Source organism: Nelusetta ayraudi, unplaced genomic scaffold (assembly GCF_046127955.1).
Source record: "Nelusetta ayraudi isolate G7.1 ecotype Tasmania unplaced genomic scaffold, CSIRO-AGI_Nayr_v1 ptg000013l, whole genome shotgun sequence".
NCBI lineage: Eukaryota > Metazoa > Chordata > Actinopteri > Tetraodontiformes > Monacanthidae > Nelusetta > Nelusetta ayraudi.
The window spans coordinates 3,950,777-3,976,039 of NW_027466063.1; the positions used below are offsets into that span (position 1 = coordinate 3,950,777).

At 45.5% G+C, this 25,263-nt stretch overlaps 1 protein-coding gene across 1 annotated transcript in view; it reads left to right on the plus strand.

The window, feature by feature from the left end:
- Window positions 1–25,263, plus strand: part of agbl4 (AGBL carboxypeptidase 4) — a 350,340-nt gene that overhangs the window by 116,786 nt on the left and 208,291 nt on the right. Inside the window, exon 4 of the mRNA XM_076022940.1 lies at window positions 9,465–9,589. Coding sequence (XP_075879055.1) covers window positions 9,465–9,589 — 125 coding nt within the window. The remainder of the gene's footprint in view (window positions 1–9,464; window positions 9,590–25,263) is intronic.

Sequence of the window (25,263 nt, forward strand, 5' to 3'; positions counted from 1 at the left end):
ATGGCTCCGATACGAGGGCCACGCAAGGGGCCCGGCGAGCGCCTCATCTTCTCCAAATGTCAACCAAATGCTAGCAGCAGTGGGCTGTTTTCTAAATATTTGAGTGTAATTGAATGGTTTTTTTTATTGTTGACTTCATGGCGCTGTGTGTGGCTGAGAGATTTCGGAAAGGTTGAAGAGGAAGTTCACACTATTATTAGATGCTTAAGGAAATTGTTGGTGTGCCAAGAGTTTGTATTTTGCGTAACGGGCAAGTCGTTGATTTATCATTTTGGTGGTTTGAATGTGGCAGATCAACTGAAAATGTTTCAGATTGGAGCTTTGAATATGGATTTTGGACTTGAAACTGGAGTCGTCCAGCTCCATCACAAGGCCATGATGACACCAGGATTGTGTTTTAGGTTTCATTTATCAGAATTAATCGACTCGACGCAGACAGAAGGAAAAAAAGCAAAAAAAAGCTGAGAGCTCTTCTCTCTCTCACAACAGAGAAGATATGAAACAACAAGAAAATATCAAATGCGTGAATAAAATTTCTCTTTTAGAAAAAAGATTGCTGCTACTAGATTTGGCCCCAGCAATTCATCCAGTAATTCATTTGCAAATAATTCCTGGTGCCGCAAACACTGTTTGAGGAAGACGTCTCATTTTTCACCCCGGCTGAGACGAGATGAGAGAATGTGTAATGCTTTACCTGTTGATGCTTCTGGAGCCGCCTCTGTTTATTCAGCTGATTTATTTAGAGGGGCGCGCCGAGAGATGAACCTCATTGAGGTGGCAGGGTTTGTCTGATAACATAAATTCACGCACAGAATATACTCATACAGTGTGGGGCGTGCTCCTGACTGAAACTGAATTTTTGATTGAGCCCGACAGAAACGGCTCAAACACACGCTGTGCTTGTCTCCTTTGCTTATGTTTATGCTTGCTTTAATTTATACACTAAAACAAACGAAAAATGGATACAGTGGAAAACTTTAAATCAGTAAAGTCAAAATTCTCATTCTGTTTAAAAATTGTTTTGCTGGTTTATTATCGCGTCCTGGGGCTGAGTTTGAAGACATTGTCAGCAATTTTTTTTATTTTTAAAGTGAAGTCATTCCACTTGTCACCTCTGCATCATGAACTTGGCATCATCAGCAGCCTCCTGCTGCCCCCGAGAAACAACATCCCAAAAGTCACCTTGTGCTCCTTTTCTCTGATGGACTGTGTTTAATTCAAACTACTGAATGATGTCTCTTAATCTCCTGTATCCGGTGGAATTAAACTCGGATTAGCTTGTCTTTAGGACCGGTTCGCTTTTTTGGTATTTTCACAATAAATCAAATGTATAGTTGCCTCCTGTCATTTTGCCCACACATATTTAGATTTACACAGTTATTTGTTCAGGAACGGCACCGTTTGTGTGCAGCGCCTGGCAAGGGGAAAAACTGCTGCTGAAAAGCTCCTTGATCTTCTGCCAAGCCTTTGAATAGAAATTCCTGTCCTGCTTCTCTACTTTTTTGCTTTTTTCCAAAAGCTGGCATTGTGGTGATTGTCGTAGCACTTTGAGTAATTTCAAAGTTTTCAAAGTATGAGATTTCCGCTCCTCTTTCTAATAATTCTAAAATAAAGGAATGTCATATGTATCCCAGTGTTGTCCCTATTAGTAATGTGTTTGCAGAAATCTTAACGCACCGACTGAGGAAGTGGCGTGAACGGCAGTAGGGAAATGTATTGTGGGTGACGCTGACCCCTCTTTACAACATTGCGTTGACTCCCGGTCATCACCCTTTTAACACTGCACCCGATTAACTCGCCTGCAGCTCATTTTGGAAGCTTCTGTCCAATTTGGGCTGATTTGTTTTCCCCTGAATGGGAGGATAAAGGCGCTGTAAAGAAAAACTGCCATGCTCGGGAGAATATACTCGCTCCTTGTCTGATTCTCTTGCATTTTCAAAGGCCAGCTTTCTCTCCCTTCCCTTGATTTTTCCTTTTCTCCTCGCTGACCTATCGGTTATTGGCCAGTGATTTCTCGCCTCCCTTGTTTCTCTTCTTTTCTTGCATTGGCTCCCCTGTGTTCCTGAACTCATTACAGAGCAATCAGCCCCAGGCGTTGAAGTGTGCACCCAGAGGGAGCAATAACTGTAAATAAACACTACTGCAGGCTTTCCGATAACATGTTACCAAGATGATAACAGCCCTTCTTTAGCAGGCCTGTTGACCTTCTCCTTGCCTAAGGCTTGCAGGGGACTCCTCAGCTCTTCCTGCTTTTATCTCCAAAACCCTCCTCCACCGCTGGAAAGGCGGCGGCGGAGGAGAGAAGCCAAGGATGGAAGTGTGTCGTGACAATATACAGAAGAAAACAATGGAGATGGGGGCAAAGGCCTGCAGAAGAAGAGAGAAAACAAGATAGAGCAACAAAGAGTCCGTCGGGGCGGTCGTCCCTGACTCTGTCCTCAGTCTTTGTCAGGCTCAAAATAATTAACTCGTTGAAAGATAGCATGAAATTGGAACAGACTCGGCGCTGTGGCTCTCTGATAAACTCTTTAAAGAGAATCGCAGCGGCTATTTTGTCAGAGGTTTGTTTCCAACAGGTACCTCCAGGAAGTGTTGTTTCACTTCCTGTTTAATCCAAGTCTTTAAAGGTGACTTATAATAGCCCAGTGATAGCAAGCCACATCCACACACACACACACACACTATAGATGTCCTACATATTTAGTCATCTGTTATAGCCTCTTGCTAGAACTGATTTAGATCCATGCTGAAGATTTTGCACCCGTCTTGAATGGGACAAAAAAACAACGTAGTCTCTGGAGGTGGAACAAACATTTGATTGAGTTTGTTGTCACTAACCTGGGAGATGTATCAGTCATGGGTGATACATGACTGATACATGATGTGTGTACAAAGAGAAGGACTGAAAAGGATGGACTTTGCTCATTTCAAGGGTGTTCATTAGATCAAGATAGACATGTGGGTTTCGAGAAACACTTGTAAAGTAAAATTAGCATTATTTTCAAAAATAATTGTCCAGTTGACTGGCTGCTGGTCTCAGTAGAAGGCTTAAAGTCTGGTAAGCAAAATCCTTCAGCCACTCCAGTCTGCATACATGCATAATACATACATACATACATACATACATACATACATACGTGACCGTACAAATTATTACAAGAATCACTCTGCAACAACCTTAGCACAGAGGAATTGTGACAGCAATGTCTGCAGCTGTGCGACCCAGGCACTGTCTGTCTGCACGAGATTGATCATACAAATGTAGCTGAACCTCCTATGAATGCATCACTTTGACCCATTACGCCACCAACAGCTCCGGATGGAGTGCCACTCTAGCTGCAGGGCCTTTTTGGTGGAGAAGAGGAGACAAGAAATGCAATTGTAAAAGTCGAGGTAGAAAATGTGTTCTCTTTAGAATGTGCAGACGGCCCTTCACATCATTAGATATGTGCGAGCTGCCTACATGTCTCGGCGCCGTCCCCTGGCCCGGCTTCCTTCATCTATATTGAAAGCAGAAGCTCGCTGGAGCATAGATGGACTCATAACAATATGATTTTCCCTTATTGTCCTGCCTTATTATATTGTCTCATCCAGCTCGTGTTTTACGGCTATTTTCACCCTATGTTCCCATTGAATGTTTACAAATGTGACAAATATTGACTGCATGTGTGTGGCTGTAAAATTATAAGCAACACCGTGTAAAATTAACCTGACGGAACTAGATGGTAGATTGCCTAAACACATTGGATTGTATTCATTTATCATGAAATGGCGAGTGGAGGGTGTTCATCGAAAATCACTGACCAACATGATTGGATGGTTCTGTCATATTCAAAGGCAGTGCAATATTCTCACTTCAGTCACAAGCGTTTGCAAACCAGCAGTATCTGCACAATATTAATAACTAAATTCTCACTTTCACTTTTTTTGCACCTCAAAATCTTCGGCCTCCTCACTGCAGCGGATGATCTTTATGTTTGACGGAGTCGTGCACTTTGATGCAAGGATGGGTGGATTAGGTTTTGCATTTAAAAAGTCCATGGTGAAGGTTTTTCAGACCGGATGTTCGTCAGGCGCTCAAGGACATGATGCGGACGCAGCTTCGCTGTGTAAACTTGGATGTTTACATTGAGACTTTAGCTGTTCTATCAAATAGCGGCTGGTTGTCGTCGACCCCGTCACCCCTGCACCCTCACCCAAACAAATGTCCCAACCAGGAAACCAGATGAATCTTTCTTTATCCGCGTCACTGGCAACAACTTATGAAGACGAGCACAAAAATATGTCACTATATTCATTCATTTCATACTTGATGGAGACTGAATGCCTCCATTTTCCATCGAGACGTGCCGCCTGATGGCAGACGCAAATTCTATAGTGAAACTGAAGGTTATAGGGAAGCAATTTGTATGACAATGGCATCATTATTCCTGTCTTTACATTTTATGCTTGGCTCTTTCTTCTTAATATTATGGCAGCGCTGAAAAAAAAAAAGTCCATCGTTAAGACTGCCCTTCTTTTTTAAAAAAAGAGCTTAAATGTGTCTTTCTTTCTTTTTTTTTTGAAGTTTTTTTGTTCAACACATACTACGGCCGAGCGGACGTGTCAGGTAGTTAGCTAGTGGAAACTTGGAAGAGGTGACCTCTTTAATCTTGCCTGCAGATGAAGCGATAAGGCACCGGGGAGAAGGCCGGCTTTAAGAAGTCACGAGGCGGGGGATTGATGTTGCCTCGCTGACAACCTGCCTCTGGATGAGGAGCTGCAGGTGGAGAGGGGGAGAAAACGGCGAGCGGCTCAGAGTGGAGACCAGACGTTTAGCTGCGGGTCCAGACCGAGACCTCCTTCCACGACGGCCGCTCCTGGCTGGAATCAATTCTATCTTTATCAGCGTTCCTCCTCGGTGTCCAGGAATCCTCACGTCGCAGAGCAGCCGGGGGAAAAACTGATGTGTTCTCCAATAATGAAATGGTACACGGCGAAAAATAAGTTTAAAAAGGTTGCCTGCTTGTCTCCCACGGCGGTGCAGCGCTGTTAATCTCCTCTCTGGTGCTTAGACCCAGTTTCTTTGGCCTCGGCTACGCAGGCCGACTCGACTTTGTAGCTGTGGATATCAGGGTTATATTCATGAATGTTTGCAGTTGTGGATTTTTTTAAAACTCAAGAGAAAAAACACACACTGACTCGCACTGCACAAGTGTTGTTTTGAGTAAAAGTTCACCCACCACTAATGTTTAAACTGTGAATACAAATACAATATGCAAGGTTGTGCGTAAGTATTTGCATAAATATATTAAATATCTCTGCATAGTAGACATGGAAACACCAGGAGGTTATTTTGGACATGTAGCCATCAGTATTGTATCCAACTTAAAGGTGATTCTTGTTAGCAAGGTGAATTGTTATCCCGAGGGCCAGACCCTGATTAATGCTCCGAGAAGAGTTCAGTTTGTTAAAATGGATTAAAGCGTAAAAAGATTTAGGATGTGGCAGTCTGCTAAGTAGGCAGCGCCGCAGCAAACGAGCGCCCCTGCCACGCCGTGCCCGCCGCCTATTAGCATTCTAATGGCCGATTGTTTGAGTGAGTTCCACCTCAGGCCCGAGGCTGGCCGGCCCGCCGCCGCCACCACACCGTGATCCATCTGCATGGCGGGAAGCATCCATCCAGCAGATAGCTACAGGCTGCAGGCCGGCCCATTGTGTGGGCTGAGCACTGTGACTGCTCCCTCTTGTACCCCCATAATGGGATTACATTAGGCAGGTTCTTCTGCTGCCTTCTCCAGCTGCACACACACGCACACACACACACACACACACGCACACACACACGCACACACACGCGCACACACACTCGCTCTATAAGCTTGTCCCTGAATGTCTGGCTGTCCAGTCTGCTGTGTCATGTTTATCTAGCCTGTAGCTCAGTGTCATGCTACAGCTTTGTTCATATTTTAGCTGTGTACGCTTTGCTGTTGTAGGAGCGGTTTAACTTAGTGTTGGCATATTAGTGTTTTTTTTTTTGTCTTTTTTTAACTTTAGATTTAGAGTTCACTATTATTTTTGACAGATGGTGGCGGTGATTGCAGACATGGTATATGTTGGGCATAGGTTAGAAGAAGGAGTGAAGCACACAGGTTTCCCCCCTACCTGAGGAAGGAAGTGTGGACAAGAGCCGGCATGTCATACGATTTTGAACTTTCTTCAAATAAAATCAAGAGAACCTACAAGGATGGACTGCACCTTCCTTCTTTAGGGTCTGTGTAAAGATCACTAATGCCCCTCCTGTGGATGTAATGGCAAGAGCGGGAATGTTTAAAGGAATTATAGAAAATTGGCCTTGCAACTGTTATTTGCAAAATTCTAATATATCGTCCGTACTCGACCTGTGTGTTTTTCCTGGTTCCTGTCCCTCTTTTTTTTTTTAATTCCACGCGTGCACGTAAAGCTGGAAAAACCGGTTGGAAAAGACTGTTCAGGGTTTTTCCTCAAGGAGGAGGCTGCCATGTGTAAAGTCTTGTTCAGAACCAGCAATTTGTTGCACCGGCAGGGCTAAGCTCTTCGTTGAAAACCAATTTGTTAATGTCTAAACGCTGCTCCGGTTTTTCCCTCAAGGACAAAGATTGATATTCGGCGTAACGTGCCAAGACACCGCTGAAGAAGAATGTTGGAGAACGATGATGCTCAGGAGGAATCATGCAGACAGAGAGACAAATTTCAAGGACTGGAAATTGTGCCTTTCCCACCCCCCTCCTTCTCATCTGCTTATTTCAGCCTGCGCTTCATTAGCTTCGCTACTGCTAATACAGTCTGTCTGTATCATAAAGAACCAAAAATGGTGCCCGACAAATCCGGCCCGACTGCGCATCGCTCTCCAACATCATACAGACTCGGTAAACCTTATCTTTACTTTATAGTAAATGAAATAGAGTCTTTAAAGACTATTTAATTTTTAATGCTTCTAGACTGCATATCAGAAAGAGAAAAAAAAAAATATCAGTTAGCCATTTAGAACGGCTAATTACTGAATAATATTGGATTGATTAAAAGGGTCAGACCACCAGACCACCAAAGTGTTTGAATCTGGAGGTAGCCACCATAAAATTAAAGCCCGGATCATCGATGTGTCATATCCCTGCTGCTCTGCAGGCTGAACGTGTAATTCTAGCAGTGAGGGCTGAAGCAATCTCTCACGTCAGGTCCTCAAACATCGGGCTCAATAACCCAGCTGCCCATGGCTGCTATCTGCTGCTTCCCATGCCACACTGTTCCTGAGCGGAGGCAGACGTGGATCAATTCGGTCTCTTTCCACTGCTCTGCCAAATGAAGTTTTTTTTCTTTTGCAACTGGTATAAATACAGAGTTTATTAATTCATTAATCCAAAAGAAAAATTGCAGAGAGTGGCATATTTGCTCTTCTTGTCTATTAGCTTGACATTTACTACGAGTAAATGTGAGCAACCAAAGTGACATTTGTTTTATTTTGTCCCTCTAAAGTGACCGACACAATGGAGGTTTGACTGATTTGCACCGCTCACTCCACGGCGCTCCTCTTTCCCAACTATTAAAACTATTGTAACGACCTAAAGAAATCAGATAGTGGTCAAGAACTTTTTCTTTTTTTTTTCCCCCCGCCAGCCCAGCCGGTTGCGTTTTCATCGGTGAAAAAGTGTTATTAGGACTGAGTGTTATCCACTCGCTCTAATAGGCTGCCGTTTGACAATGTCAGCTTTGTGAGGGGCTGTGATGTTGGTGTGAGAGGTGATCGATTCCATTACACATCTGTCTGGAACAGAAGTCGCCCTCTTTTTGTCAGTGCCGAGATGAGTTCGGTTCAGTTCACCCCTTGGCTTGACTTTGGTCCCCCCCCCCCCCCCCTTTATTTCTGTCGCACTACACTGGACTGTATTGTCCAAACTTCTGCAACTGTAAGCAGCTGCCTACCTTCCACCTCAGAGCCATATCTATCTATCTATCTATCTATCTGTCTATCTATCTATCTATCTATCTATCTATCTATCTATCTATCTATCTATCAAAATGAATTTAAAGGTGTTTTTCAACCTCCATCTCCAGCCTGTCAGTGAGCTCCTCAGCAAAGAGAAAAGCTCTTCCTTCACTTCTTCTGCTCGCTCCACCTTTCCAGAGGTGTCTGCTCCAACGTCTGGCTCTGGAAATCAGCTTTTGCCGGTTTGTTGGAATGAGATGCCACTCACCATTAGCCCGCTAGCTGGGAAACCAGTGGCGGATGTGCTTTAGATGTAAATAGGTACCTATCATCAGCCTGCTGTCATGGAAACCTCCCCTTTTTACATTTAGTTCTCCTGACACATGCCGTCACCTTCCGGAAATACTCGCTGCTTTTTTTTTGTTTTGTTTCTGTTGTTGTTTTTCCGTGTGTCTGTCCTGTGCAAAACCAGTGCTAGAAAACTGCCTTTGCTGTGAGCTGCCTGGAAGATTAGCTCTGTCTGCTAGCAGAAGGACGGGGATCAACCCTGACAGTGTGGAAGTTAGCCCATCAGCCTGTGATCAGCTGTCTGCGTTACGTGTGTGTGTGTGTGTGTGTGTGTGTGTGTGTGTGTGCCACTGTAGTGTGGCGACCTGCCAACAGGTGGCCACACTGGCGCCCGATCTCGAGGCTGCGAGGGACGGGCGCTGAGCCCCGGCGAGCCCGGCGACAGCTGCTGCTTTTTCCCGCGTTGCCTTAGTTCAGCGTTTTGAGAAGTGACAGCGCCGACTGGCCTTTTCCGCGGCAGGTAGAGCGGCGCCTGCTCGAAACGAGCTGCCAGATTGTGTGACAGCTGCAGCGAGGAGCTAGCTAGCGCCGTCTTCTTCCTGGCTAATGGCTGCATCTTTTTTTTTTTTTTTTTTTCATTTTGCTGTGATTCATCATTCATTTGTGTGAAGAGAGTCCTCGCCGCACGTGCCCACAGTCGAGGATTTTCTCTGCACGTAATCGTCCGCCATCCACTCGTCTCATAGACAGCTTTGAGAACTGGCGGCCGCCAAACGGCTCCCATTGGACTCATTATACTTCCACTGATCGCGTGGATCTTTTTGATGTTGATCGTGTAGTTTGTGTCAGACACGGACGGCTGGTTAGGCCCCTGTGTGTGTGTGTGTGTGTGTGTGTGTGTGTGTGTGTGTGTGCGCGCTCTCCTCATACTCACTGCTCCGGTTGTCTCCTGTGTGCGAGGGCCGGAGAGCGGCGTGACAGTGAAGCTCCCGTTTGCAGACACTTGACTTTTACATCTGTCAATTAGAGCCTCACTATTTGTCTTTGCCTCTCTGTTTGAACTCTCACCAGCTGCGAGGGATGAAATGATCCGCCGCGATTGTTTGCTCGGCAACCGTCCGTGCACACACACATGCGTGCACACACACACACACACACACACACACAGAGGCACACACACAGAGGCACACACTGCAATTAATGCTAATGCAAGCTGTTTTGGTTTCCTCTGCAGGGAACCTGGGCCGCGTCGACTACATCAGTGAGTTCGAGTTTGACCTCTTCATCCGGCCCGATACGTGCAACCCTCGCTTCAGAGTCTGGTTCAACTTCACCGTGGAGAATGTTCGCGAGACACAGGTCAGTCATAAAAACTGCCTTCTTGGTAACAAGGATCCAAAACACAGACCGTAGCTGTGTTCATTTCTAAAACAGGCTGTTCAACTGAATCTGCAGTTGGAGGACTTTTGAGTCTTTAGCTTTTGCCTTCCTGCAGAAGGATAAGCATGAATGAAGCCGTGCAGTATAATGCAAATTAAAAAATAAACCAAAAAAAATCCCATCTCCAGTACTCCAAATTAAATTTAACATCACAGCAGTGGCATGAAAGACGTGCTAAACTGAACTAGAACAAGAAGTACAATTAAATCAAATTTATTTGAAGGTAATTGTTAAACTTAACAACAAGAATCAGAATATCATACTCATTAAAGGCATACAATATTTGAAAAAGTCTGCACTACAAGTAGGTGTGTGCAAATTGAAGAAAGATGCAGCAGCAGCAGCAGTGGTAACCGTGTGGTTTGAAACTTGGACCTCTACGCGGGCAGTTGTGAAGTCTGATTGCAGAGGGCAGAACCCTGTCAGAAACGTCTGACTGCAGACAAGCGGGCATGAAGGGTTTCCAAAATGGCTTTCTAGTTAAACATTAATACACGGGGATCAGGATGAAAGGACGGGGCAGAGCTGGGGGAAAACGGTTCTTGGAAAAAGTCAACAGGAAGTGACAGAATGAAAACCAAAAAAGAAAGAAAGAGAGAGAAGCCACAGCGGTCTGTTGCTGCTGCTGTCCTCCTGTAGCATGTCCAGTCCAGTCCAGTCCAGTCCGGTCTATCTGAGACTATCAGCCCATCTCCCTGCAGTGCTGTAGTCAGCACTAATCACATTTTATGGCTCCGAGATGAATGGGAGGCCTCGGCTTGGAGCCGGATCGATCCCTGGGCCAGATAGAGCGGCTGCTCGGGCCAACAGGATATTTGCTGTTGTGGCGAAATGACAGCGAGGGAAAAAGTCCGAGTGAGACGCCGGGAAAAAGTGACCGCCGAGGTGAATATGACACAATAAACCGACGGATTGATAAGTCTTATATATATATATTTATAGATATACACACACACACACAAGCACAATATGAGCAGCGGTCCGTGTGAGGGACGACCAAGAACAGGTGAGTCTCGTCTCCAGCGCGCTGCCTCTCTTCTATACACTCCCTCGCCGGCTCCTTTCATGAAAATGTGTTTCTTATCTGTCCAATTTCCCCTCCTTCAAAGAGGCCTCGTGCGAATTTAATCTACTCCAGGAGAAGGTGTTGTGGTTAAGTGCTGCCTGTGCATTTTCGTTTTTTGCACAAAACTGGACGGCGCTCGCGGAAGGCCGACGCACGTCCGACCTCGTGTAGGTTTTCCACTTGACAGCCGCCGTGCTCACGTCGCCGTGATGATTCCGTGTATTCTTTTTTTCTTTTTTTCTTTTTTTTTCAGAAGAAAACAATAACGGCGCGGGTGAGCAAACGGGCGCTAAGTGTGGCTTTTTTGCGCAGAGGAGGCTGCGCTATAGAGATATCTGCGGGTTCCCGGGGAGGAGCGGCCTGTTGGAGTGTTTCATCCAGCTAAGCCTTGCTAACTCTCAGCCTGAGCCAGGGGAATGGGGAACAGTAAAAGCCCGTGATATTGGAAGTGAGATGGCCATTTTGAAGGAATGTAAGCTGGTGAAACAGATTTGGTCTGCCTCAATCAGCTTAGCAGCTTTGTGGAAATTGGCTTCACCGTGGCGCCGGTGATGATGGACGGCCAGCCGGACGGACGGACGGACGGACGGACGGACGAACGGACGGATGTCTCTCTTTTCGTTGGTCCGTTCGTCTTCCTTTTATTTTCGCGGCGGTGTTTCAATCCCCTTCGCTCACATCATTAGCCCGGACTAATTTTCGTTTGTTGCTTCGCATCGTGATTTGACGTTTTTCTGTGTTTTGCGTTATTTGCACGGAAAATGTATGAGTCAAAATGTCAGCAAGGTCACTTAGTCACTTCTGTCTTAAATAAGGTTGGCTAGGATGTTGTAGTCCCCGCCACATAACATGTGCTAACAAGTGAGTCGGTCAAATCCCTTGCTCCAATTTTTTGTTTTAAATCCGTCAAAGCTACAAGCATTTGCCGCACACCCGCCTGGTACCTGAGGCGTCCTTTAAAGCCAAAGTCTTCACATCTGTGGCCAACGGCCGCGCCCTGCCTTCCGTCTTTATGTCCAATCGAGTGAATTCCAGCGAGATGTGCCTGCTCCCGCGATTCCATTTCATCTTCTGCCGGTATTATGACCATGACCCGGTGGATGAGTTGATATGACACCCCATTGGGTAAGTTGATACGCCATTCCCTTCTGCTGTAGGGGTGTGCTGGATGTCAGGCTCCGTGAAGGGCACGGCTGTGAGCTATTATCATAGGAGCCTTCGGGGAGCCATTCATAGAAGACAGGCAGTAAAACCTTGTGCCGAGCGCCTTCAACTCTTCCAACTGCTGCAGGGGTGATTTGTAAGCCTCACTTATCCAGGGAAAGCGCAGCGCATGGCGGTTACTCTCTATAATCAGGGAAGAGGACGAAGTCATGCGGAAGAGGCCATGTGTTAGCCAGAATCCCCGCAGAGCCATCACTGTTTTACTGCTCCAGACAATACTCACCTATTTAAATTCATCACCGGTAATGTTATGCAATTTGTCCTGGGTGATAAGTTGGATGGCACATTAAGTCGAACATTAAATGCGATGTTAAAACCGTCTCAGAAGCCACAGTGTGGATCGTGCCGTCATGACACTAATCAACCTAATCAGCTTCTGTTTCTCATCAATTTTGATTGGACCCAGAAACAATCAGTGACGTGACGCAATGGATTCTTTTTGGCCAGTCCCAATTTTTAGATGGTTTCCCCAAACCAATGGGCTTTGCTTGATTCCACAAACAATCTAATTTCATGACAAATGGGTGAAAAAAAGAAGAAAGAAACTTAAACTGCGAAAAGGGTGATTTTCTTGCCTTGGATTGGAGTTGGTCAGATCTAATTAAGGTTAGCAATCCTTTCGAACCAATAATTACAAAGCCAACAGTGGTTTGACTTTGGCTACTAAATTATCAGCTGCGACTTGTGTAGTGTAAACAGTGAAGATCTGTGGTGTGATCTATTGATCAAACATGACTCAGCTGATTTGACCAAACCCAACAAACCCAACTTGGTCTAGAGTATCATGACACCCATCGAACAAGAAAAAGCAACGAAGAGACTGACAGCCACGCCACCGCTATCGCATGACCGTGCAGTCATTGGCATAGCCCGGGAATCGGTCCCACAAATGAGTTTGAAATTACATCTCAGATATCACATGTCACAATGCCTAATTGGGTTTAAAAGGCCCTTTAACGCGCTGCACAGCGTGTCACTTTTTGATGTGTGATTTACTTATCAGTTTGAGAAATACACAATTAGTATTCTGCCGTCTGCAGCCGGAGCACCAAAGAAAGGTTTTAAGTGGAGAAGTGAGCTCCCAGATGTAAAGATCGAGATGGGTCGGGGGGGTGAGGGGGGGCGGGGTAGCGCAGGATCAGAGTAATGGATGTGATGCACATTGATTTTTTTTTTTTTTTTTACCCCCATCTAGCAGGCACAAAAGCAGGAGGAGTGGGTGTAGGAGGCAGAGAAGGAGCTGCCGGGGTGTGTTTACGATAAATGACTTTTTGCGTCTGCAATAAATTTCCCTTTCATGCTAAATTTGGCGCATTGGACGTCATTTCTGGGAAGTCTGGGTCCAGTCAGAGTGCGTAACAGCGTGCAACGCTGTGTAATGGAGGTCCTCACAATGTTTCACAAGCTCTGGACAGTGTTCTGGCTGTCTTTGTTTGTGCATCAATGCGAAGCGCCTCCCCTGCCGCTCCCACTTCTTCCAGGGTGGCCCCGCCCCTTGCCGCCTGTTGTGTGATGTCTCTCTGTAGTTCGGACTGGAGACGAGCACGGGCGTCCCTGCACAGATGTGGGATGTGAACATTGAATACAGATCCAGATTTTCCATGTCGAGGCCACACTGAGCCCAGCAGATCTCCAGAACTGTCGGTGCTGTTGTTTCATCAGATCTCCCATGGACAGGCACCACATCAGAACTCACTCAAGCACATGCAGTGGTATATTTATACTTTGTCACACGCTTTGGCCCCTATTTTCTTCCAAGCTCCACAAACATGCCTTTTTTTCCCCCCCTTGCTCTCGTCCGCCGCTGCAGCATATGGAAGAAGGTAGATAGGCGTGCATCCTTTGCTAGTGGTCCTCTCCCTCTTCAGAAGGAGGGGAGACACTGGTTTCTTCTGTGACTCTGCCAAAGGGATTATTCATCTTCAAACGCGCCACACAGGCCCGGGAAAGTTGAGCTTTTTGTAGTTTCAAACCCCAGAGGGGAAGTGGCGGGGGGAAGACTTGTGTGGGTTTTTTTTGAAAGACGGTTGACATCAGCCGTCGGTGTCGGGGAGCGCAGGGTATCAGCGGTGACCTTGCTCTGTTGAGGCAAACTAAAGCATACTTTCGCATTGTCAGGGCTGACGCTTCCCAGATCACTTCATAATTACATGGACAAAAGGATATGACAACAGCACAGAATGAATTTTCAAGTCATCTTCCTGATAGCAAAATGAGTTTTCCCTGGGTTATCTCCACTGACGCAGGGGTCCTTATCAAAATTCATGGCTTTATTTTTAGCCTGACTCTCTCTCTAAAAGTTGGCCAAAGACCTTATAGGCATGTTTTGAAATAAAGCCGTGACACTTTTGATATCGAGTTCTGAGATTGACGTTACTGCATCGGCAAAGTGCTCCTAAGATATGAATGCAGAGGTGTAAGTGTGCGGGCGTGGACCTGGAATGTATTTTGCTCACGTGGATTTTGGATTTTAATGGCCGTTTTAATGGGAATCATCTCATCTGGGAAAATAGCAGATATTTGCTTGTATTCCAATATCTTTGCTGAGCTTTTTTCCGTCAACATAGTGTTTTGACACACAGTGTAAGTGTTAGTCTTAATGATGCCTGCCTACATGTTTCAGCAGAGTTTTTTTTTATTCACAGTTCCACTTATCCTTTCTAAGTTGAGGGTTCTACTCTTAGAATCATGTCCACCTCTGCTGAAAATGTCATTCAACTACCTCAACAACAATCTTTTGTGGTGTTATAATGAGGCTGTTGTCCGGAAAAAACAACAACAACATTAATGGATCTGTGCCCAAAGAATTTCCTTCTTCTGCTCTCACAGTTTTTCACTGCCTAGCACTGTTCTCAGCACACACTAGAGGAGAGAGACGTTGGGTCCAGAGTTTGTGAATGTGTGATGTTTGCGCGTGATATGTGCTCAAACAGCATGTGCTTCCTGACACGTCTGGCGTGGAAACATCTGCGGCCAGTATCTGCTCATTAGCGTCCATTGGATTGCCATCAGTGGTTCATCCATTCAGATCCCAGCAGTATGGCGGAGCGAGACGCTGCAGCAATGGAGCTAATTTGGCGAAATGAAGGCGCTGAGTGCATCGAGCGCTCAAGCACTCAGAAGACAGAGTCGGTTGGTGGAACTGTAGGACTTTTGAAGCCCACGACACGTGCCCAACAAGGCACACATTAAACATCTGCTAGAATTACATCATGAATTTAATTTATTTGTTTATGAATAGTTTAATTTGAACGTCTAAAAGCTCTAGTGCTAATGCTAGGGAATGCTAAAATGCGATATGATCAACATTTCGCCCTGCTTCTGGGAAATACAGCAATGTTGCGTCGTCCTTGTGCCTGTCACCTTATTAGATTAGATAAATGCGTGGACACACACTCCAAGGAGTTTAATATATTAACCTCGAGCACATGCAAACTCACATACATAAAAAAAAAAAAGGTAAATCCGGCGACCCAAACCATAAAATGAAAGGGCTGAGTGTCATGCAGCTTAAAATGATCAGTGTCTTTTAATAGTTTTGGCTTGAAGATTGTGGGGCGCCATCGGGGACGGCAGCAGGGGTGGAACCAATGAAAAGAAAGAGGCGGAAGCCAGTGAATGTGAGCAGAAAGCAGACAGAGATTCGAAAGACCATTCCCTGATCAATCGTGTGATTTTAACGGATCACGTGATCGGAATTATCTTTTTCAATTCAATCTTGTTTCAAGAAAATGTCCATATCTTCCGGTCATTTGTCACGGCTTCATGCTGTAAGGGCCCCTGGAACCAGGAAAAAAGGGGGAGGAAGTCGTTTCGCAGGAGAAAAGGAAGGAAGCGCTGCGAGGATATCAGGGGACGGCGGAGGCCATGGTATAGCGGCTCCGCCGAGCTGCTGTGCATCTGCATGAAATGATGAGCATGGTGTCAGGACATGGATCATCCTTTTACACAGAGTAATGAATACAGATTGCACACCGGATAGAGAGGCTCTGCAATCTGCTGCACCACAAATGAAACAACTGCCGTTCTAATCAAATAGTCTTTTCATGCCAGCGCAGCCCTCAACTTGGGCTAAATTCAATTCCAGATTCACAGATTTGTGGGCTGGAGGTTTCTGTGTGTGTGTGTGTGTGTGTGTGTGTGTGTGTGTCGGGGGTGGTGGTGGTGGTGGAGGCTTTTTTGAGGGTGGAGCTAGAGGGGTTATAAATGCAGCAATTAGACTATTGTTTAATGCCTGCATGTGGCTGCGTTTGTGTGTGTGTGTGTGTGTGTGTGTGTGTGTGTGTGTGTGTGTGTGTGTGTGTGTTTGCACACGCGTGCACATGCAGAGGCGGGTTGGTGGAGGGGGCGGGGCACGCTGGCATCAAGCTGTCGTTAACCACTTGGTTATTTTAAATAGTAGTTGAAGGAACGAGTCCAATCACATCTCACTCACACACACTCACTCACACAGACAAACACACACACACACACACACACACACACACACACACACACACACACACACACACACACACACCGTCTCCCTCTCAAACGCACACATTTAGCTAATTATGCCAACCAGTGGCTTGGGAGAACACACTCTGTGTCTTCTGTATTTAGGGAACTGTGAGGAGCTTTGAAGGAGAGCCGCAGCGCCTCTTTGATGCTGCTTTTGTTTTTTTGTTTGTGCGGTTTAATAATTTAATCAAGCCAAACGTCCTCCTTCTTCCTGTAACTGTCTGTTGGCGGAGGCTAATTACTCTGCAGATTGTTCTCCTGGTGGTACAGACGAGAGTTTAGATCCAGCGGCGGGGGGAAGGGGGCGGGAGGGGGAGGGGATGCTGATGGTTGTAATTTAACAGTGTGCTGATGGGCTAAGCTGTTGGTAGACTGCTGTTTTATTGTTTTTTTGGAGCTCTGCCGACGACTTGCTGCCGCAACACGCGCCGTGAGATTTCGAAGCCCTGCAACGTGACCACGTATGAAGTATGTATGCGCGTGCCGGCATGCAGTATGCATCTGCGCATCGTCCACTGCTGATTTATTCATGCTCACTTGTTGGCTCCAGGATGTGTTGCACCGTGCGGGAAGTTGCTCAGCGCACAACACGTTAAGGGCGCACATGTTAATGTCCGGAAGGTCTGCCGCAGCGTCCCTTCTTATTTCTAATAGCATTCCGATGTTTGTAGACGAACCTGATCGCACAGAGACTGCTGCATTTTGAATCTGGAATAATGCAACAAAAACTGAAGTCAAAATAATTTAAACAAGTTTAAATAAATAATATTCTGAAAAGGATTAGCAATATGCAGAAGCATAATCACCATCACTTGACTTCAATGATAATATCTTTCAATATCTTTACACATATTTACAAATGTATCTCTCTTTCTCGCTGTATGCATGTATCCACACACACCCATACACTCATATATATGTATATTTTAAACATTTTAAAGGCCCTTTTGAAGGTCAACATCAACACATTTTTCCTTTTTAAACCTCGTCAATATTAGAACACTGCCAGAGCTTGGCTCACAATCAGTTCCACAGCCAATGTGTCCTGCACTCTGCCACTCTGTAAAATTACTGTTTTAGTTTCTGAGTGGATCTCAGTAAATGAGACAAATGCAGAGTTATGAGATGCTAAATGTGACGGTACTTTTTAATTCCACTGGCTAACCAGTCAATTGTGTTATGTATCAAAGGAACCTTGGAAGAACTGAAAAAAACAACAGCAAAAATGCCTGAAATTGCATCCCAAACTTTGCTACCAGGCTGTCAGTGCTGTTCTATTGCGTAACAAACTGAACAGCTCCGCGGTGCTGAAACAATATGAAGGGTTTTTTTTTCCTTTCCCAGGCTTTTCTGTTTTTAGTCTGTAGCCACAACAAAGGCATGCCACAGTGTTATGTAATTAATTGACAGGCAGGCTTAATTAATACGGCCAACAATATTATGGTTCACGCACTAATAAGTAAAAATACATTCCCCGCGTTATTTAATTATGTGTGTGTTTGGAGGTCATCTCTGCTTTCTTCGTTGCTGCCACATGATTTAATGATTGTGTTCTTAGGTTTACTTACTTGCGTTGGAGTTGTGTAGCTCCAGATATGCGATATAGCTACATGTTTTCATTGCAGATAATTATCTCCAGGCTGCTCTTAAAGATTTCATTAGAGCTCTATGCCAGTCATGTGCTTCCCAGTTTATTCTTTGTTCCATGTTCCCAGAAAAGCCGAAGATGGCTTCAGCGTTGGCCCAGTCCAAAACCACACACAATGAACAACCCGCCCAATAAAAACCCTCTCAAATCAGCTGTGATTTTTTTTTCTCATTGATTTGTTTTTCAATGAAGTGATAAAATATGACATTTTTTAGTCAAAAAACATTTAAAGGCATATCAGTATAAAACCATGTATGGTACACTGAAGTGACCGTAGTGGCCTTTACAATGGAGCCTGTGAGGCCAAAAGAAGAGTGGCCGGAGGGGAAGGTGAGTTGTGGAGCTGTTAGCAGACACTTCACTGCTGATTCCATGTCGAGGTTTGGAGGGAGACCCTTTCCCCACTGTGGCGGCGCCCCATGTGGTTAGGTCAAGCCACTTCCACTAATTTACTCAATGCAGCGTCCGTGGTACTGTGTGTGTGTGTGTGTGTGTGTGTGTGTGTGTGTGTGTGTGTAGGGGTGGGGAGCGAGCCTGCTGGTGGTAGGGCGGCCTGCTGTGAGGAGAGACATTTATAGCCTCTCCAACAGCAGCGAGTGCGTACTCTCTCAGTCACTAATACACTCATATAGTGTGATATAATGTGTTGGCCTTGGCGCTGGAGCACAAGGGTGTGTGTGTGTGTGTGTGTGAGGGGGAGAGGTGGGTTGTGGCCCGTGCAGAGCTCTATCTCCCGACGCCACCTGTGGTATGTGGCGTCAGCCCCCTGCATCTCCATAAATCAAGGCTGTTTTTCCGATAGGTCCGCGCGGTTCAACCGTCTCACCGAACGCCTGCAGAAACTGAATATCAATAAAACACAACGCCGTCGACTCCGGCCGGTCGGCTCCCTGCTTATGTGCGTATGTATCAGCGCTCTGCCCCTCCTCCTCCCTGCCACACCCTCACCCCACTGGGTATCCTTCCTTATCTCTGATTCCTGGGTCACATCTGCACTGAATGTTTTATGTTTCACACACTCTGCCGATGGAAAAAAAAGATGTTAAAAAGATTCATGTAGAAAAAAGAAATCTGATACGAAAGTGTAGTTTTAACCCTTAAAAGTCTAACCCTTTCTATTTTCTTATTTTGTGCCAATGATTTTTTTTCATTTTTCCAGTTTAGCTAAATTTAAAGACTTTTATTTTTTTAGTTTTGATTGATTGATTTTCTTTTCCTATAGAAAGTTTGGTTTGGCATGTTCAGATAAAGTTGTGGAGAAGTTAATTTGGCACAATATCTGCACCCAATTCTCATATTGGGATTGAAATGAAAGCAAAACTAAAATTAGTTCCGTGAACTCAAGCTTCTTTTGTACAAAACATGAAAGGTCTTGCTTTGTGTTGAAAATTGCCCTGGCCTTTCACTGGCTCCTCTCTGAGATTTTTGCAAATAGCAAAGGCAGTGTTGACTTTACTCCCACAAAACCCCCTCATATCCGGGATTACGGTGTGATAACGGCACCACACTACTTTGCCTCATCCTTCACGTGTGAATGTGATTGCCATGGCGCAGATCCTGTCAACTCTTTTTTTTTTGAGAGGGAGTAAACAGATGCTGTTTGTTTTTCTCATGTCGAGATTTCGCATCTCCGGGGATGCAGCGGTGAACCCGTGCTCTCCTGTAAGCTCGCGGAGGAGGAAGCAGGGATGGAGATAGCGCAAACGGGCGAACTCTGTTACTTTTTTCCCCCCCACTGCCACACGTTGTTGTTATTGTATCTCCAGGTTAGATAAGGAAGACGTGTTTCCTCTTCAGAGGGTTCTCAGAAACACCCTTCCTTATTTGAGTTGGTCAACTCGAATTTGATCAAAAACACAACTAACACTCCCGTCTATTCCGCTGAAAAACCTGTAGGTCTGTTCAGCTGGCTCTGGTGAACTGGGACGGTAATGAAGAAAGGACGCGTGGAGCAGTTTTGATGGTAAACACCGGCCTCGACGCAAGCGCCGACGCTCAAATGTGCAAAGACGGGTTCCCAGTGATGGATCTGATTATCCCTAATGATACAGCGTGGACGCCGCTGCGGATTACAGCCGCGGAGGAACATAAATAGCGGAGGAGGAGCAGCGTGTCCCCCTCCTCCACTTTAATTGTCCTATCATCGTTAGCCAGCGTCTCGCGCGCCTTGACAGCCCACGTGTCGCTGTCAAAAAGCGGCGAATCCCCCCGAGGAGACGGTCGCCGCGGCCGCGGCCGCCTGGAATCTGGCAGCCGTACATCAGCGCGCTCGAATGAAAAGCCCAAACTGTCGAGGACCAAACGGCAGAGTGGGGGTGGTGGTTGCGGCGGGGGGAGAGGTAGATAAAACGACAGAGAGGAGTGGAAGTTTTGTGTATAATGAGGAGTCGGAATGTGCGGCTTGCTGAATTAATCAGGCTGCTAGAGCTCAAACAAAGTAGGCAGAATGCTTTTCATGTGACAAATGTGTAATTAAGAATGATTTTATACCCTGCTCCCTCCCAGACACGTGCACGTGCACGCGCACACACAGAAACGAGGGAGGCAGACACACCTCCTTGATGGGCCGTCGATGGGCGAGAAGAACAAAGCATTTTTTTTCTGCCTTCATCATGTGTGTTATCATTTTGTCTTTGTGTGTGTGTGCGTGCATGCGTGCGTGCGTGTGCGTGCCACCACTCTGTCTCAGTTTGTGTGTGCGCGTGCGCAAGATGAGATGGATTCTTTAATTACAGTCCTATTAGAATAACAGCAGCCCCCATCACTCACTGATGGTGAGTGATAGGATGGGATGTTTTCATTTTGGCGTCTGGCGGCTTTGTTTTTTTTCTCCGTTGCGATTTTGACACCATTCTCTTAAGCCTGAACACGTGTTTTTTTTGTTTGTTTGTTTGTTTTGTTTTTTTTGCCTCAGCCCACGTAAAATGTTTATTTCACTCCTCATTTTTGCCAGCAACAGCAGAGACGGTTTGATCATGAGAGCCAAATTCCGTCTCACGCTTCTTTTGATTTCATAAATGTCTGTTTGAGTTGGACTGGCTTGGGTTTCAACAGGATTGTGGAATTGTCACCTGTGTATCATAAGAATACGTTTGTCATGAGAATTTAAGGATGCAAGGTTCCACTGCAGCGGCGACGACTTAAAATGAGTTATCAGAATGGATTGAAATAGCGAGAATGCAGCAGTTGGGGAAATGCTGATAGCGAACCAAAGGCAGTTGTTCACTGGGAGGACTTTATTACTGGGACTTTGAAGCAACCACTTGAGTACGAGAGGAGATGTGGCGCTAACTCAAAGACAGAGAAAAAGAAACTATCGCTGGGACTTCTTTTTTTTTGTCAGCAAAGCCTTGTTAAAGTGCCGTTATTTACCAGTCTGCTGTATTTGTGGTTGATCCCATGTGTTCTCAGCCACTCAGCCGTGACATACTGAGATCTGTCTAATACGTCTCTGGGGTCTACTTTCCTTCTGCCAAGTCTTTCAGGGGTTGACGCTCCGTCTTCTGTCCTCCCGGCTTCTGTCACCCCCAAACACGTGTCACCCTTTTTTATTTTTATATTTTTTTATTTTTTTACTATTTTTCAACAGATTCTCCACTTGTCAACTCATCTCATTAAGTCTGTTTCAATAGAACCTTTTAATGCACTTGAAGAGGGAAGTAGATTGAGAAGTTATATAAACAGCATAATGCAAAACAACTTCTAATTTACAGTAAATTTGATGCTTACTTGAGGTGTTTTTTGTCTTTTTAGAATCAGCGCTGATGCACAGATCATTTCAATGAAAGCAGGTTTCGTGTTAGCGAACATTCAGCCCACATTCCCAGACGTTTCTATAAGATTAATCTTTTTACATGTTGCACTTCACCAAACATTAAATGTCAAGTGAATAACATATTTTTCTTTCCTGCTCTTACACTTCATTTCATCATTTTGTCTTTCCAACCTTTGCTTATTTTTATTTTCTAACCTGTGCGTCTCACACGCTCGCGTGCGCACACGCACACACACGCACACGCACACACACACACACACACACACAACAAAAACCAGGACGTCATTGTGGGATTTGAAGTTGATCCTCGTCTAGTGTTGCTTTCGCTTTAGCGTTGCTCTTTCTAGCTTCGTAATGAATGTTACATGATGTAAACTGGCGAGATCAGTTGCGTTTCCCTTTTGCCGCAAATGAAAGTTTCATCCCGTTTTAACAGAGAATTCATAGCAGCGGACCCTGAAATTCTGATTTGTTTTTGACAGTCTGAAGAGCTCAAAGAATCAGTGTTGCTATGAATGTCTCCTTGGGCCAAAAATATTGACAGAAAACAAAATATTAATAATCGTAATAAAAATCAAACATGGACATTTAAACAGAGTGATTCACCATGTAGGAGGAGTTGAGGGGCCAGAAAGTGTTTTTGCGCTGGAAAAGGATGCAAGACATTTCTGTTTTGCTGCCCGTTGACGCGTGTTGAGTCGCATTTTGTTCCGTTCCGTCTTGTGCTGGCGAAGCTGTGGGCAGCAATTAGCAGCCAGGGTTAAGCTTTGCATCAGGGGTGCCAAGAAAATTGCGTCATTAATCATATAGAATAGAGTTATGCCTTCAAGATTATCGTCTTATTTTTCCATATCTGGAAAAATCCTGTGTGTGCTTGTGTGCGCGTGTGTGTGTGTGTGCGCGCGTGTGTGTGTGCCTGCGTGCTCGTCTTACTCCAGTAGCAGGAGAAGCCCGGCTGTCTGTCATCAACCCAACTGCATTAACCTCGGCCTCTGTGCCTGCAGGGCCCACCGCTTCCATTTCTCTGCAACAAATACAGGTCCTGGCCCAGGGCATCCTGGCAGCAGGCATAGTTAATGACTTATTTACTGTTTAATGGCTGGATACCACACCACAACAACAATTAATGGGGGAGAAAAGCAGGTATTCGCGGGAAGTAGGGGTGGTGGTGGTGGTGGCGGGGTGGGGGGAGGGGAGCCAGGTGGTGGAGGTTATTTTCTCCTTCTAACTTTATCTGAGCTCTGCCTTCTGCTCTCGCCTGATAAACTCCTGCACAGCTCACCTGGAGACAGACAGGCTGACAGCTGCAAGGGCGGCGGAAATAAAATGCATACCTTCAATTGACCTTACCGACAAGTAACTATTCCATTCTATTCTATTGTGCAACTTTTAAAGGTCCAAAATAATGTGAGCGCGGTGCATTGGAAATTACTTCGTTTAGAGCGCTGATATTTCCCAGCAACATTGTGTTTGCCGACTTGGCCGGGCGTTAAAGTGCACGGTTCTGGAAATATGCCCCTTGTGATGTCACAGAGGGGACTGATACTTTACCGAGACCTTTCCAAGGATGGTGACAGCATCCTTAGTCAGCTTTTGGCTCGGCCTTCACCCATCTTGTTTTTTAAATCCCCTTCCAAACATGTAAAACTCAGTATTCTAACGCTACTAAACAAAGGGCTAAATATGCTGCTTTTCAGAAATCTGTGGACTCTTTTTTTTTTTTTTTAGCTAAGTAAAACATGCGGTCCTGCTCCAGTGAACTCTGAGATAAATAACGCAGATGTAAAAAACTAATTAACATGGCACCCTCTAATGTTCCCCTCCGCCAAAACACGATAAATGGCCACTGACAAACCTTCTTATTGCTCTTTTCCAAAACACCATCAAGTCCTTGTGTTTTCCACCTGGTTTCTCTGCTCCCCCCCCCCACCACCACCACCACCAACCCCTCGTCTTTTCCCACAATCCCCTGCCTCCCCCACCCCTTTTGTTCTCCGCAGCTCTCTTTAGCCTTGTGAATACCATCGCTCAAGCAGTGAGCTGTTGCAGGCACTTTGTTGCTGACCATGGTGCTGAAAGCCTCCTGCCTTCCAATTGCCAGAGTGTTCATTTCATGGTTCATATACTCTGTTCTCCATTTGTCAGATTGCCGTTAGCCCCCCGCTCTTATTTCTTTAACCCCTTCCCCTACAAATAATAACAGATCAGACGCGCGTTTGTTTTACCTCTCAGTCACACATCTGCTGCCACTGTCGGGCTTTTAATTAGTGGCTGGAGTTATGCATCGCTTGCTTTTGCTAGATTGTGCGTCGCCTAAGTCTTATCGGGTTGGCTTTTAATTTTCCCCCACTATATGTGTCACGTTTGTCGCCGTGCCCTCTGTGTCTGGGGCACATGAGCCATAAAAAAGAGTCGGCGTGATTCAGAGCAACGTGCCTTATTTAAGATCCCTCCCCAACGCGGGAAAAATCGCTCGCTGTGTCGTTTCCTAATTCTGAATTGCCTCCCATTCATTGCGTATGTAGGCCCGTGCGCTGCCTCCATCTGGTGAAATTAGTCTCCACATTTTCCCTGAGATCTTTGCGTCCTCGCACAGTCAGTTTACTTTGTAATGGAAACAAAACAACAGCTGGAACGTTCACGAGTCTTGACTAGAAAGCGCTTGACGTCCCTTTGTCATGCCTCCGTGCTCTTTAAAGGTCCCGGGTGATGTGACATTAGCTTTACCTTAATAGTAATGTGAGTCTTTAGCTAAACATTGACAATGTCAGTCATGACACATTCAGATTGTTTTGTTTTGTCCACCATTCAGGCAATGTGCACTAAAACATGCAGGTCTGGAAATTGGCCCTTTGTGACATCACAATAGGCACAATGCCACTCCCAGATTAGAGACAGCATCCCCACACATATCATTTTTTGTCTCCTTCCAAACATTTGAGTTCAACAGTCCTAGCAGGAAGCTAAAACCCAGTGTTTTTCAGAAGGCTGCAAACAGAGGGCTAATTGTGCTGTTTTTCCCCCCTGATAATTCTGCCAGAATTCTCCACTGGAGTGTTTTTTTATCCGCATCATTGCAGCTAATACATAAGGGACCCATTATTATTAAAACACTGCACGGCTCAGTGTTACTTAACAGTTGTGGCCTTATTTTTGTCCACTTTGGGCTTTGGTACATTAATTAGTACAATATTTCTCCAACGTGATGTTTTGTTGGGCTGCTGCCTGGATGCGCGGCGCACTCAGAGGGATTCCACGGAAGCAGGCTGGTGTGTTTATGAGACACAGAAAGGAAAAAAAAAAAAAAAAGCCCAAGAAATATTTATTTCCCTTAATGAAGCTGCAGCTACACCTCCACGGCCAGTTAATTCTCTTTCACT